At 32.3% G+C, this 15,843-nt stretch overlaps 1 protein-coding gene and 1 long non-coding RNA gene across 7 annotated transcripts; both read right to left on the bottom strand.

The window, feature by feature from the left end:
• Positions 1 to 708: 708 nt before the first annotated feature.
• Positions 709 to 2,083, bottom strand: LOC112212811. Its single transcript, XR_004461676.1, has 3 exons — positions 1,746 to 2,083; positions 1,330 to 1,579; positions 709 to 1,131 (listed from the first exon to the last, which is right to left on the bottom strand). It is a non-coding gene; the product is annotated as an uncharacterized LOC112212811 (long non-coding RNA).
• A 1,705-nt stretch (positions 2,084 to 3,788) lies between these two features.
• On the bottom strand, positions 3,789 to 13,050 carry LOC100742748 (thymic stromal cotransporter homolog). 6 transcript variants are annotated; one of them, XM_003489298.4, is made up of 9 exons: positions 12,783 to 13,047; positions 8,345 to 8,568; positions 7,462 to 7,692; positions 6,226 to 6,577; positions 5,475 to 5,870; positions 4,924 to 5,061; positions 4,655 to 4,738; positions 4,299 to 4,455; positions 3,789 to 4,209 (listed from the first exon to the last, which is right to left on the bottom strand). In XM_003489298.4, the coding sequence occupies exons 2-9, from the start codon at positions 8,354 to 8,356 to the stop codon at positions 4,098 to 4,100; spliced, it is 1,482 nt and encodes a 493-aa protein (XP_003489346.1). In that variant the 5' UTR covers positions 8,357 to 8,568; positions 12,783 to 13,047; the 3' UTR covers positions 3,789 to 4,097. The 6 variants fall into 6 exon arrangements, with proteins under 6 accessions (XP_003489346.1, XP_033176448.1, XP_012240879.1 ...); XM_012385456.3 differs by having other exon boundaries at positions 4,098 to 4,209; positions 8,345 to 8,513; positions 12,783 to 13,050; XM_012385455.3 differs by lacking the exon at positions 12,783 to 13,047 and adding an exon at positions 10,588 to 10,716 and having other exon boundaries at positions 4,098 to 4,209.
• Between the last annotated feature and the right edge of the window lie 2,793 nt (positions 13,051 to 15,843).

Genomic DNA, 15,843 nt, shown 5'->3' with positions numbered 1-15,843 from the left:
TAGAAAACACCACACTGAGTAAAAAAATTCTAGCAAACATAGGACGAAAATTTCACCATTCCCGAGATATGAGTATTTTTTATCCTAGCAGCATAATTGACTTACTACTGGTTACTTACTACTATATTTATAGAAAGTGTCCCCATGTCCTCTTTCCATTTCTATATACCCTTGACATTTTATAAAGTCGCATACCATCTCGAAAATTTTACTAAAGTTTTCTTGCTCAGTATAGTGCGTCATATGTACCATATATTTGAATATTGAATGTTTTTTTCCTGAACACCTTGTATAATAATCAAACGTTTGTCATTTTCAAGATGGCTAAAGAAGCAGCGAAAAATAGAAGCCGTCATTAAGCAGTATCTTTTTACAACTCCTTCGGTACGTTTGAAATGAAGAACAAAGGAGCAGTTCATCGAAAGGTAAGTCTTTCTTTCTACGACAAGATTCGTATCTTCATTGTTTAGACCTTTCTCGAAATTGATAATGTGTTTTCATTATCGATAGCGTTTTGTGCAAAAGTAGAAAGTAACTTTTTGGAATGACATGAATATGTAATTATATTAGGAAAATGGGATTGTAGAAAAATTAACGCGTTAAATATTAATAATTGTTTTCTTTTAAATTGAATAATTTTTTGTTATAATTTTCTACATTGTTTCTTTAAACAAAGTGAATCAATTTTTATTATACATTTTGTTGTTTCGATTTTACTAGATTATAAATTGTTTGCAGTTACATAACACTCTGTATACATTATACAATCTATACTATTATATCTAACCAAACGCAAACTAAATAAAATCGTGTTTCGCTTGATTGTTTTCAATAGTCTATAATACTTTTAAAAAGTAATGACTGGCGAATTGGACACCCGATAATATTACATGTACCCAAGAAGTTGCTTTCTCTCTGTCTCTCTCTGTCTCTCTTCTTTTATTTCATTTGCTCTTCATATACAACACATGTGGTCTGGTTAGTAAATTGTACCTGACCATGGTTAACTCATGAATGACTTACAGTTTACAGTGCGTTAACACGTTTCATTTGCTATCTTCCTCTAGCCAACTGGCTATTGACTTTTATTGAATTCATATGGTACTTATTAAAATGCAGATTTTTATTCATCTATGATATAGGAAATGTAAAATTACAAAAATGCAAAAAAAAAAAAATATAAAAATATAATACTTATTGTAATATTCAGTGGATGAAACAAAGTATTACTTAGATTGTGTGAAATTTGTTTCATTACGTTTATAAAGATGCGAATTTTCATAAAAAGCCACAGTCTGGTAATTATAGAAAGAAATTCCAAGAACTTACTAAATATTTTTTCCTTGCTACATATTTCTTCTTCCACCTAGATCTTCCAATTTTATGATTTTCATTGATGAATTGGTTCGACCGTGGGTTTTGGATAAACCCATGGATTTGGTGCGTATGGTGGTCGCTGTGGTATAGGATACGCCGTTATGGCGCCTGCTGGGCGGTTCGTTGTTGGTTTTGCATTTATTAAGGCCGCAAACATAGCTAGAGTTGCAATGAAGATAATGATGAGTCTTCTCGTTGAAATCTAGAAATAATTGCAATTTCTTAGAGTTATTGAACATGGAAAATTCATTTAATTTTTCAGAATTTCCGAAACTACTTTTGGGAAGCTTTTTATAATTCTTTCTAATTAGCAATATTCTATGTTTCTTCATACAAAAAATAAACAAATGTCTGGTAGTGTATATTACCATTATAGAAATCAGCTGAAAATCTTCTGATGGATATCTTGAATAAATTTTGTTCTTTTTTAAATAAATTTCACAAGTTGCTCTTCAGTTCGTGTTTAAGTATGAACAGGCGATGATTGCAGAAGCTGCAGACCTTTTATACCGGAGAGTTTTTGAGAGGTGGTTGTTAATCTGGGTCAGAGGTCTGCCACATGGCAATACTACCCGTATGAACAAAACAAGGAATTCCCGTTTTCATAGCCGCGTGTCACATACGCGGCTGCTAATTCTCATTCATACATGCTCTTTCATTTATTAGGTTCCTGAAGACACGCTTTCAGGAAATTTAACCGTTTGTATGTGGTAGAGCTACCAATGATTAAAATTCATAAGCTATACATGATTAATAAACTAAAATTTATAACTTCAACCAACGATACGTCTGCGTGTTGGAAACGTGTTTATTAAAATTATACAGTATTAATGTTAGAACTACTGTCGGCTAAAATTCATAACTTAGAAAATGAAAATTGTTTAGGAACAAAATACAGCAAACATTTTATCCGTATATTCTAAATATTTTAACAAAGAAATCATTAAAATTCTTCAAAGGATATAGGATCACAAATTTCCAGGATTTATATGGAAAATCATTTATTGTTCGTTGTTACCATTTTGATCGGTTTGGGGCTACTGGAAGAAGCAATCCTTAATTTGATACTGCTTTTGTGTCTGACGCGAGATCTTTATCTCCCCTAATATGTCTCAAATTACATAGTTCGACGGTGGAACGTTCATTTTAGCTCGTCGTTCGCACCTAACGTTTTGTGCGAATTTCTGATGCTGAATATTTACTACAATGTAAAATATTCCTTTGTCAGTAGGACTAGAATTTTTTGGATTTTGTCGGGCTGAGTAAGTTTTATTAAATTTCTGTTTGAGATGTAAGTTATTTAATATCGTAGAAGTAGCGGTGCAATTTTTTTATACATCTGGATTTTTAATTCTAATTAATTAAGGTGCACGATACACGAACTATAATACATAGATGTTTGGTTTGATTTAAAATGAATTTTTGTAGATATCGTTTATTAATTCTGAAACGAAAGATATTTACGAAGGATTGGATTAAAAATATGTAATTTTCATATGTATAATAATTTGGAAATTTTTATGTTTTAAATTGAAAAATATTTACCGGAAATATTTTAGATAAAGCAAGGAATAACAAAAATATAGTTTTTGTTGATTTTCCATTGCCATCATTCGTCGAAAATATAAGATGGTAAACAATGATCCTGCATCCTTGACACGTTTGGTGTGGACACCTGATGAATAGTAATTAACTAATCGAAAGTTAGACGCAGCATGATTTTGCATTCACCAGATGGTGAATTATTCTCAGACGAGAACAAAAAAGCGAATGTAAAGATCGAAATGAAGTGTAAATATTAGTTGATCAAAGTGCACATTCCTTTTTTGCCATTAGTCATTGATTTGAATATTAAAACAGTACGATGCATGTTTACGTTAAATCTAATCAAACTAACGAAGAAAGAAAAGTATGCAATTCCAATTAATTCGCGTCACTAGACCAATTAATTTGCGAAGCAAACACAACACATTGTAACTTGTGACAATCGTATAATAACAATCTAATGGAATTTTTCAATATGGTCAATTCGCGTCACTAGGGATTAATTTGTGAGGGAAAAACAATACATTTGAATTATAATATTTTTATATAAATACAATTTATATAAAATATATAATATAAAATATATGATATATAATATATTAACGTATAATAAATACGATGTTGTATATTAAAAATCTAAGGAAATTTCTCAACATGATGAATTACAAGCTTTTGTATCATTAATTAAAGTTTTCTTCTTTTATACATGTAATTTGCGATGTACGGACTATAGATATCTAGTAATAAAATATTAATCATTGCACTACGGATACTTAAACATATTCACATTTTTATAAACACAGCTAATTAAATATAGGTCTTATGATTTGCATCAATGAAATCTGAAGAAATTATTCTATACAAAATTTGTGACTCATAGGGGTTTAATAATACAGTATTAATCATTAGACGGCGGATATTTACACAAAATGGAAATTAACAATTAAAGAAAATATACAGATCATGGTTAGTATACGGATCATCAGTACACACCATATGTTTGAATCAAATCTAAGAAAATTTGTTCCCCTAGTATTTTACAAGTAGTATTTACTACATATCTTTGATTATATTCTATTAGAAATCAGCGGCCTATTAATCATATCTTACAAAATAAAAAGAAAATTAAAACTACATTTGTCTAAGATTCAACCGCATACATTTTCATTTGAAGATCATCTACTTGTGTTTTGTCTCATAGTAGGAGGTATTGAACAGTCAGTTTCATTATCTATATATTCTATGTGTTCTAAACGTGTTCTATTCTTCGTAGAAAATTGAATTATTCTGAAACATAATTAAAGTGAATATATGAATATACGTGTTAGTCTAATAAAATGCTTTATATTTTCATCTTATGAATTTTTTATACTCACAGAATAAGAATTAGAATGGACACTTGAGTGACAAAGGTCAGCCAATAAATTGAGCTAGGTGCTGAGTCTATGGTTGCATTATATAGCTGGGAATATAATATGCCACTGAACAAAGGCACTGCATTATCACAAACTGATAAAATTGCGAATACCTTCCCTGTGAATTACCATGAAAATTGTTAATATGAAATATTAAAATGAAATTGGTAATCTCAAGTTATCATGCGATAAATTATTTGAAAAATTGAAATTTAGCAAAGTTATGATTATATTCAAAATTATAATCGAGGGAAATTATTATTTAAAAAACTTATTCTCAATTTTGGGAGAAGATATCACACAATTTATGTAAGTACCTCGCTCGTCCACAGGAACTAGTTTTGAGGTCATTGACCTCAGGACTGGTGCCACTATCGGTCCAAGAGCAGCTACAGCAGCACCTGAAATTATAAAATATGTTTATCGTACAATCATTCTCGAATCTAATTTCCAAAATCTTAATTTATTTTAAAAAACATAGAAATAGAAAATCAATCAAAATATTAAAAAAAAAATGATAACTATTTTTAGTCGCACTATGTTAATTGTTGCATTATGCTAATGAATAATTGTAGTTTCTTATTACCAACATAGAATAATTCTGGTATCTCGGCTAAGACGAATATTACTCTTCCAGAAGCATGAGCAATAGCGCCAATGGCTACCATAATAGTATCCCTAATTCCCATCAGTTTGCTCATTACTGGCACGCCGATTAGCATCGCTAAAATAAAGATAAAGTTACGCCAATGCATTTCAGTGTCGTGATTATTCAATAACTGTTTCTCACAGAGAAAACCACTCTTTCTGCCAGTGAAAGTACTCTAATGGAGAATGTCAACTTTCACTGATATGAAACAGCATGGAAAATATTTGTCTGACTCGATGTTTAGCTTCCTTCAGACAAATTATGATGATTATAATAATTTTTAGACTCTATAATCAGTTGTAAGCTTCTCGCAAATTTTTCACATTTTATATAGGAATATTTTTATATAAGAATATAAATTCTTATAAAAATTTGTAAAAAGAAATTGCTAATTGGTAATAAGGCTCAAAACTTGTTCCTATGAAGGAAAAAGGTACATAATATTCGTCATAAATTTTTCAAAGAAAACAGATCTTATCGCAACTGACCTATCACAAAGGTAGCTGATTGGAATGTTCTGAAATTGCTAAATTTTCTCACGTCCCACTTGAATTTCAATTGAGTATACAAGAAACTCATAGGTTTCTCGTCCCTTTGAAAAGTATATAGCATCATGATGACCAGCAGAAACCACAGGTGAAGCTTTCCATGATTTGGCCTGTTCTTGGTCATTGTCCTCACAGTTGCCATCACGTGTTTCTTATCAAAGTAGTCGGTTAACAAATTAGTACCTGCTAATGGCTGTTGCTGAGGCAGTGTTTGCCACTTTAGTCTAACCAGTGAATACAAAATGGCTAAGGCTAGTAAAGTGGAATTTATGCCGAACATTATGGTATAGGACGATTTGACAACATTTGAGTAAAGATAAGAGCCCAGAGCCACACCTGAAATAAAAAATGTATTATTTACATTTCCTCTTTTTTCTTCTAATATATATTTAATACTTTTACGATCATTAATTTGTCGCTTTTTATTGATAAATTGTGCATGTTCATCATCTACGAGTTCTCTTCTGTCGAAACTTCTTTTCTGTCTGCCATAAAGTGGCCAATCTCTGAAGTATCTTGTCATATTGTCCCTCATCGTAAAATATCCATAATGAAGTTAGAATATTTAAGTCTTGTCTCTTTTCATATCTCCATAAACATATAAATTTACATAAACATCCACAATTCATTTATTAATACGTAAGTCTTCAAAATCTTTTCAGAACTAAGTAAAATATAGAATTTCATTTACCAGTAGGCATAGTGCTGAGGTAAACCACATCTAAAATGGTAATCCTTAGGGTTCTTTGCTGAACGGATGATATGTCTGATATATATGCAAAACAGGAACCAAAAATAGCGACATCTCCTCCTAACATGCCCATGGGAAGACTCGCTGTATATACTATAGTATTTAGATCCCATGTATCCATCATGGAATTGATTACAACCATGAAAGAATAGATGAACTTTCCTAATAGCCCAATAATTAGTGGCAGTTTTCGACCACGTCGATCGCTCCAGTTCCCAAAAAATAGAGCTAGTATTATAGGGACTACATGGCCTGCTATGTTATTCCATTGATGGAAGCTTGATACTGTTACCTGAAAATGTTCATATTTTATTTTAGAAAAATAATATATATAGTGTGTCCCAAGCCTTAAAAGTTAAACCTCATCGATATATTCAAAGTATTTAATGCGTTTGGATCTCTGCCCATATATTTCTACCTCCCACCCGCTTGTCAAGATTCCACTCACATATCCCCTCTTATAGTTAACATTAAAAATTAAACATATATCTTGATTGGAATTTTTATATAGATGTAGTATGTAAAAATATTTAACAGTATAATAGAGAATTTGTTAAATTTTGTATTCATGGCACAAACCTATTTTGGAATAATATATCTTTATATGACATTTTTTATTATACATTTTGCTTGATTATACCCATGTTTGGCTTATAAATTCTGGAATGCCCAGTATACTAAAATATTCTATCTTTTATTAATATCATTTAGTATTATATTTAATAAGCAACATCATATTATATTTTATTAAGAATTTTTCCATTTTGTCACAATGTTACACACACACACACACACACACACACACACACACACACACACACACACAAGATTAAACAGTACTCAATTTTGCAATCCCGATACCATTAAAAAAAAAATTAACATATTTCGATTAAAAAATTCGGGTCTTACAACATCGTCATATTTATCTTACAATGTGAAAAATGTTTGTTCTTCTGAAGTGCTTGCATTCTTATCTTAAGTATTACGACAAATATATCGTTCATAAACCTTGTAAAATATATCGTTATTATTGCTTTCTTTCTCTCGCGCTCTATCAGCACAACGAATCTTAAAAATTTTTTTTTAATTATTTGAGCGAGATGGGTTTTACCGATACGTTCCTGCTCTTAATCTTCGCGGCTTTTTTAGATTACACAGTACATGTATTATACATACTTGTACTTTGGTGTTTATCGTCGCATTATCCTTCAGATTAGCGCAAATTTCTTCCGAATAACCGTGATCCACTCGACACGCTTTGTAGACGAAAAAAGCTTGTTCCACGACAGAAGTGATCATGAATGCCATCATGTACAGCCACATCGTTGGCTCTACCGACACTTCCTCCATCCATCGGAAGTATTTTCTCCATTTTTGGCCGGGTATCGTATCCTCGTTGAGGTTCAACTAAGAAAAAAAATATTTTTATTCGCAATATTCACCATAATCTTCTGGATTTTCGTCGATAAAAAAAGTTCATTCGTCATTCGTTAATTTTGATGGAGGGACTAAAATAGCGATGGTGGAAATTCCATAGAAAAAATTTGGTGAAGTGTGGTCTGAAAAATATTACGATTAGAAGATATTCTTTTTACTTTGTTTTCACTGTGATGCCGTTATCTCGAAATTACATAGCAATTGTACAAAAATTAATGGACTGTTCGACTTACTTGACTTAATTGAATTACTTAATTAAGTGCAATTACTCAATTTTATATTGAATGAAATAATTGTATCTAATTAAATCAGTGGAATTATTTCTTCAAATTGTACGAAGAAAATAAATAAAAAATCATAGTTGCACGGTGCGATTAGAAAATATTATAATTTAATTTATGAACGAATAAATGGAACGGTAATTCAAGATATTGATCCCACAATTTGAGAACAATAATTCGTTCATTCTCTCAGGGATTAAAGATAATTATTACAATGGAATATTTAATAGTGTAAGTTATTTTGAATTGCTTTAAAATAAGGAAGAAAGCCAGTAATAAATATAAGAAATGGGAACAGAGAGGAAATGATAGAGAAATAGAAGTATAATTGATTTATTTACCTCACTGCCCATGATTATTGTTTATTTTAGAATGACGTTCGGTGTCAGAGACAAGCGCGCCAATTGAACCATTTCACGTGATCATTCTGACTTTCTTGCAGCTTGGTATCGCTTACGCTTAGAACTCTACGTCGAGATTCCGATTTCTTGCACTGAGATGGCATAAAAACTGCTAAGATAAGTAAAAACGGTGTCCCCCACTCCTTGCAAAACACCGACCCTCTCTGCAACGAATATCGTCCAATTTCCTTGTTAGGACATTTAGCGAATTATAAAATTGCATTAAAAGAGAAAAAGAAAATTTCCGGTAAGATTCTTCATAGAAGAATTTCAACGGCGTAATAATTATTTTCATTTTCGAAATCAAGTTGGACGAGATAATACATCTGAATTAAAATTATTTTCAAACGCATATCTCAAACGATTGTGCCTCGATCAAACTTTCAACGTTCAACTTGAGAGATTACTATCGTTACGTTTTGTCTGGCTCGTTTTGGTTGCGTTGCCGTTAATTTTTGAATTTAGATTAAATTGTAGTATTGTCTGTTATTTAATGCGATTTGAAATTAAACTGCACGTTCCGGCTAACCTGCTATGCGCAGCAGTACTGGCACGGGAGAGGATTAAAGTTGGTGAAAATAAATGTTCGCTTAATCCTGCTATATTATTAGACAAATATTCTTCACAAAAAAAAAAAATGTTTATTCGTATTCTAATTGGATATTGACAGAATAGTCGTTGAAATTTCGAATGCTCAGAGTTAAAATCGTTCGCGATACGTTTTCGCTCTTATTAATTACAAGATTCTAATTTCGATAGATTTTCGATAGTTTAGAAATTGACAAATACAAACACGTCGATTAACAAGATTAACAAGAATTGGAAACTAATAAAACAAAGAACTAAAAGCTAAAGAACTAAAAGCTGAGAGCAAAACTAAGAGCTAAAGGAATTAAGAGCTGAAAAACTAAGGAACTAAAGAATTAAAAAAAACAAAGGAATTGAGAAATTAAGAGTTAGAGGAATTAAGAATTAATCGCTATGAACAAGAAATTACTTGCCAAGAAATGGGAACTGATCGCCAAGAACCAAGGAGATAATCACCAAGAACTGAGAAAATTAATCACACAAAACTGAGGAATTAACTACTCTAAAACTAAGAAATTATTATCGCTTCTTCTATGCCGCTACGCTTATTTATATTTAGGTCTACCGTGGAGGGGTTGTCGTGTGACGGGTTATTCCGCGGGGGTTGTGAGGTTCAAATTTGGTTCATATACAAATTGTTAAAATTTATTTAAATTTCGAATTGGAACCCCCACTCGCGCTATTGGTAGTTTTAGAATACGTTACGGCGCATGCGCAGCGCGGGACGTGACACTATTATTAACTTAGTATTAACCTGAATTAACCACGGCTTAACCCTTCGCACCGGGGAGGAGCCATCGGTTCGTTTCACGCAATGATTCGAGCGCGCGACCATGTTTGTTTAAGTTTGATTCCTTTGGAACTGGAAGCGTTGATGCCAATGTAATAGGTTCAGTGGGTTACTAAACTTTTCATATATAATCTTACGAAGCGTAGAATGATCGACTTCAATTGGCTATAAGATTTTATTATCTCAAAATAGATCGCGTTCACGGATCGTGCTGTGTCTTCGGCGTCAGTTTAAGCTAGGCAGTCGATGGCAATATTTTCAAATTTGTCGAACCCTTGACATTTTGAGTTTGATTTTTCGTTATTTAAACGATAAAATTACATCTAGTAATGTCCCACATAGAATGCTTGACGATAGAGAAACAGCGATGAAGATAGTATTTGAGATGTAAACATACGTATAATATTAAAATACAATAGTTTTATATGTTAATTTGTATGTGAAATTATTTTAAGTTAGCTGTAAGGAATACGACAAATATATGGCAAATCGTCTCCATTTGTTCGATAGGCGAAAAAGGTCTCGAGCGCAAAGGGTTGATGTTAAAATATAAGTCGTATTAGAAGATTTCATTGTTCTATTCCAATTACATTTATATCTATTTTATACTCGAAGGATCGACTTTTGGGAAACCTGATTGGTTACCTGAATATCTATAGATAATCTTAAACGCGTAGAAAAATATATCTTTATTTAATATAATCCTAAACAAACATGATCTTATAGTTTTAATACAATTGTTTAAAGTAATGCGAAAATCATTTTAGAAAAATTAAAGTATCACACACAATCGATATTAACGAACCATCGTCCTCCCAATTTCCCACCATCGATACGCAATTAAATTCTGTGTCTCGTTTCACGTAATTCACTTCCAAGAAATAGCATTCTGTTTCGGTTAAATAACCATTGTCCTTATCATCGTATATGTATCATTTTTTCGATCTACTAAACTCTAACCTTTGAGCGATGATCTGTTTGGAGGAGCTCCCCCCTCAATGACCACTGGTCTTACGGGATATTTATATTTGTCGATGATAAAAATAAGCAATTTGTTTCGTAAAAAAATGATATAATACAGAGCCTACAGAAATAGTTTCAGAAGTGCTTTCGTACAAAAAGTGGCTGATAGTGGTACCGACAGTTTTTTATATTAAGTAATATAGTCTTATAATGTACCGTATGAAAAAACCTACGTTATTCCACCAGCAACAGAATCGTGTCCTTGTTAGTGGTTCGTCCACTGGTCGAGTTCCTTTTTTACCGACAATATCGACGAACAAGGTGATGGAGAAAGACGATGGATATTAGAAAAAAGAAGGAAACGTCTTGACCGGTCGTTGACGTGTACTTGTTTTTGCGTTTACGACGATTTCACCGCTCGCGTATTTCAACACTCGGAAGTTACTATTTAGTTAACTGTTATCGGTTATCGCAGCTTATTGCGGTTTGTAATTAAATATGAGAAAGCAACGTTCTCGATAACTAAAAGTGGTCATTGATTTGATATAGATAAGTAGTTTATCTGTAAATTAATTCTGATTGTTCAACATTTTAAGCAATTTTTCAACTTATTCGTAGCAAGACAGATTCGTAATATAACAAAACTTTTCCTATTGCTTAATATGTACACAGTTGATTAGCGATCACTTAAACGAAATATACTATTGGCTTGGCAACTAAGTGATTGCGGATTCTGTCAATACCGCCTAATGACGATCACTTAGTTATCAAATCAATGCTTACGTAAGAGAAAAATTATTGAAGCAGATAAATAAAATGATTTACGTATTTCTTTTAGTCGTAACAGAAAATATTTATGAAAGCGATAGATGCAGTAGAACCTGCGTTATACGAACACCCGTTATGTGGATCTTCCATCGTATGAACAATTCCTATTACGGTACTATATTCAAACATACCAAAAGCGTTTACATGTTTGCTTCTATACGATTTCTACTAATTATAGGTTTAATTACGAACGATGACATAATTAGAATTCATAAAAAATTGAGTTTACAAGACTGCGGTAATATGGTAGGGCAATGTCTGGTCGAGCATGAAAACCGAAACACTGAAGGAAAATGAGCATTATTATTATAGAATTGAGTGCAAATTATTATATGTAGCCTTGTAATACGAAGTTGCTGTCTAACGCAACAGAGCGATATCAATTCCAGTAATTCGATAAAAATTACAATAGCACAATTTATCGATATTTTTATTTATATTAATGTAAATACCATAAAACTAATTGTATCGAAGAAATTATGCGATTTAGATGGCAAAAAAATTTCGGATAAAAAAGGAGGATTGAAAAATATTGTCTTTTTTATTTTGTATTCTACGTGTGAAGTTACTGTTCTATTATGAGGAAGTTGACGCGAAAATTTGTTTATGCCAACACTTTGGTCTCCTGGATATATTGAGTTTGGTACTTGATAGTAGCCAATTGCGCAAATCAGAGAGCCAAAAGCAACGTCTACGACTAGGAAATTAAAATAATTCATTGCGGAAGAGAACAATTTACCATAATACTACGAATACTTCGATTTCTTCAAATTTCATAAAACTGTAAGAGCAACACGACAAAGAACAATTTAACAGAAGAAATATTGAACAAAGCTTTGAAGCTTCCTTTCGTCACCATGGTGTAAAAGAAATAGAATTTAATAACATAAATTGACAAAGAAATGCTGCGATAATGACATATAGAGTTGATGCAACATTTGTCTTTAACGAGACATTTTATTAACGTACATACACTAGTTAGAATGATTTTTATATCTTTATTTCCTAATAGAGTGTTGTTTCTTCATCAGATAATATACGTATCATTCTAATAATGACATATAATTATAAATAATAATACATTTTTATAATACAAAATTTAAATTTTTATTCTAAATTGATCGCTATGTAAATGGTATAAAATATAATGTTGCATAAATATTTTGTGCAATCCTTCTACATATATTGTGTAATAGTATGCTGATTTACCTTTGTCACATGTTCACCAACAGCAAGTCCAATGATCCAGTTACACAATAACGGTGGCACAACAACGATAATAGTGGTTCATAAGAAACAATATCTTTCCAATCATATCGTAAATAATAGAAAAGAAAATATATTAAAAATGTATTAAATCATAGTAGCAGCAGTAGCACGATAACCACGTGCCGCTGCTAAGAACTTGAGAACTGCTATCGACCACGCATAGTCAAATAGCACTGCTGCCAACGTTTGACTTTCAACTAGCCCCACGTAACAAGGAACATTTAGCGCGGTAAAGATTGATTTAGATTCGTAACTATGAACGCGTAGTTGACTGAAAGAGATTCGATTCAGCCATAGCAATCATTTTCAACTTTCGCATCGACAATTTTACATAATTTTATATTAAGCTATATATAAATGGTACCTTTAGCATAGCTCGAGTGCTATTTCATTTGCACGTTCAGGGATTAATAAATATTGTTCGTAAAAGAGGATTAGAAGAAAGCGCGGGAAGTAGGAAACGATTTAAAAAATATTATCGCTTTTGAGTGAAATAAAATTGACTCGTGTTAAACCGTAGAAAAGCTAACTACACTTCAATCTCGATGATTTTTGGCTACGTTCTAGAAATCGATATTTTCAATAATTTGATCCTATATACAGGGTGTTCGGGAAATTTAAGGGGTGATTCTTGAAGCGGAAATAAGACGAAAATCAAGAATACAGAATTGCGTTTTCGGCTTTGCTGTTTGGTTATTGACGATTAAAAATCGGCCGAAATATCCCTGCACGCGAGCTAACCTCCTTACACCAACGAAAGAAAGTCGGTTTTAGGCATCGGGTCGCGCAACGATCCTCACAGCGAACGACACACGAGCGGTAGCTTATCTCGTACAAGTTGCAAAGAAGTGAAAAATGATAATCAGATGTTTTGCAAAAGAAATGGCAGATTGAACGTTAAAACTGTTTACTCATGGAAATCCGTAAGAGGTTTGGATGGAATTCTATTGGATTGGCAACTAAGTAATTGCGGATTTTGCCATTAGGTGGTAATGGCAAAATCCGCAATCACTTAGTTGCCAGCACTGAATTCTTATTTATAGTAAGCAGCAAAAGTATTATTATTTTTATTAGTTACACTTCTAAATTATATCTGAATTATATATTCGCTAATGTAATATACCACAAACGCATTGATACGAATACCTAGTCAGGTTCGCAGCCAATTAGCTCATATTATTTGCCATATAATTAATAATTATATCAGTTATACATTTCATCGCTTCGCTGTATAGTGATATAATTAGTAATTGTATATCAAATAATACTGATTGCCCGGGTCTCACCACGTGGAGGTGCTGCGAGTGGAGACCCACCCTAACCGCGACCCATCCACCCTCCTTTTGCGCAAAAGAGTCTAAAATTGATTTATCGTCAAATAAATGCTCCTTTTGCTGTGCGTTTGTACAATGTTCGAAACAAACAGCAAAAGGAGCTTCGAGATGAAAAACCGACGCGAGAACTAAACCTGACTAGGACCCGTGCATCTACGAATCTAATCTACCCAACCATAAATCACAGCTACGTAAAAGTCTAAACATCTACTTAACCTGTCTACGTAATAATCTAAATGTAACAAAGGGAAAGGGAGGGGATAAGGTCAGAAGTATGAGATACCTTTTCGCAAGAGATTCGATAGCACAAAAAAGGAGCTTCACGAGAACTGGATTCTATAAAAGACTCTGAAAGAAATTCAATCTGCGAAAGATTAGTAAAATTCTATAAAATATGTATAATTATCGAAGACACTAAATGATATTCAATCTGAAACAAACTCGTTTGCTGGATTAGTACTTGGAAAGAGAAACTCAGACAGTCTTGAGATGAGAATGTTTTATAAAAAAGTGAAAAATAAAGTAATAATTGTCAATTAGAATAAATTGGTGTTGAGAAATTTTTGGGAAAAAAATAGTGAACTGTTTTTATCTTTTTAGTGAAAACTAGGAAATTTGAAAGCGGGTATTTTAAGTAATCGAGTTTCAAGTAATTGAATTTGAACTGAATTAAAAATTGAAAATCTGATTTGAATACAAAGATGAGAGAAAAATCGATTAATATAAAATCGCTTGCTTTTGCCTTTTAACTTTTAATGTCTGTTATTTCTATCTGTTTTCTTGTTATTTATATTATTATTATATTCTTATTTACTGCTATATTATTCTTATTTAGTACAGTTAACAAACCGAAAGATGTGCACATAAATCATTTTGTGCAAAATTGTTGTTACAAACTAACGGTGATCGCGAATGAACTTTTGTTCCACGCAAATGAAATTCGAATATTTATAAAATTCTACGTGTCAAAAAAGATCGACAATATCGCAGCCGAAAAGATCATAAAATTTATGATTCTAAGAACGAACGATCGCCAGCATTAATTCTAATAGCAATGTTCATGCTGACAAAGCAATATGTCTTGTATTTTCTGTATATAGCAGTATTTTCTGTATTAAACGTAGTAATAAGGGGCTCATTAATAAGGGGCACGTTAATAAGGGGCACGTTAATAAGAGGCACGTTAATAAGGGGCACGTTAATAAGGGGCACGTTAGTAAAGGCATTGATAAGGAGGATATTAAGGGAGATGCATTAATAAAGGAGACATTAAGGGATGCATTAATAAAAGGGACATTAAGGGGTGCGTTAATAAGGGGGACATTAAGGGGCGCGTTAATAAGGGGGACATTAAGGGATGCATCAACAAGGGGGACATTGAGTAGCGCGTTAATAAGGGGGACATTAAGGGACGCGTTAATAAGGGGGACATTAAGGGGCGCTGAAAAAGAAACAAAGCAGTAGCCAGAAGGGCTAGTAAAATTCGATCGCCTTCCACTCTATATAAACCCGATCAATAAACCGTGAGTGGAAGGGAATATTCTTATTTCGCAACGCTAATTTACTACTAATATTTCTGAAGCAGAAAATTTTCAAAATCAAACGCGACGAGTGCTTCGTTTTATATCTGCAATATCAATTAATCTACCATCAAAAAAAAAAAAAAA

The sequence above is a fragment of the Bombus impatiens genome, unplaced genomic scaffold (assembly GCF_000188095.3).
Source record: "Bombus impatiens unplaced genomic scaffold, BIMP_2.2 scf_0320, whole genome shotgun sequence".
NCBI classification, from domain to species: Eukaryota; Metazoa; Arthropoda; class Insecta; order Hymenoptera; family Apidae; genus Bombus; species Bombus impatiens.
Note: the sequence above shows the minus strand (reverse complement) of the source record. Positions and strands in the feature narration are given on the sequence as shown.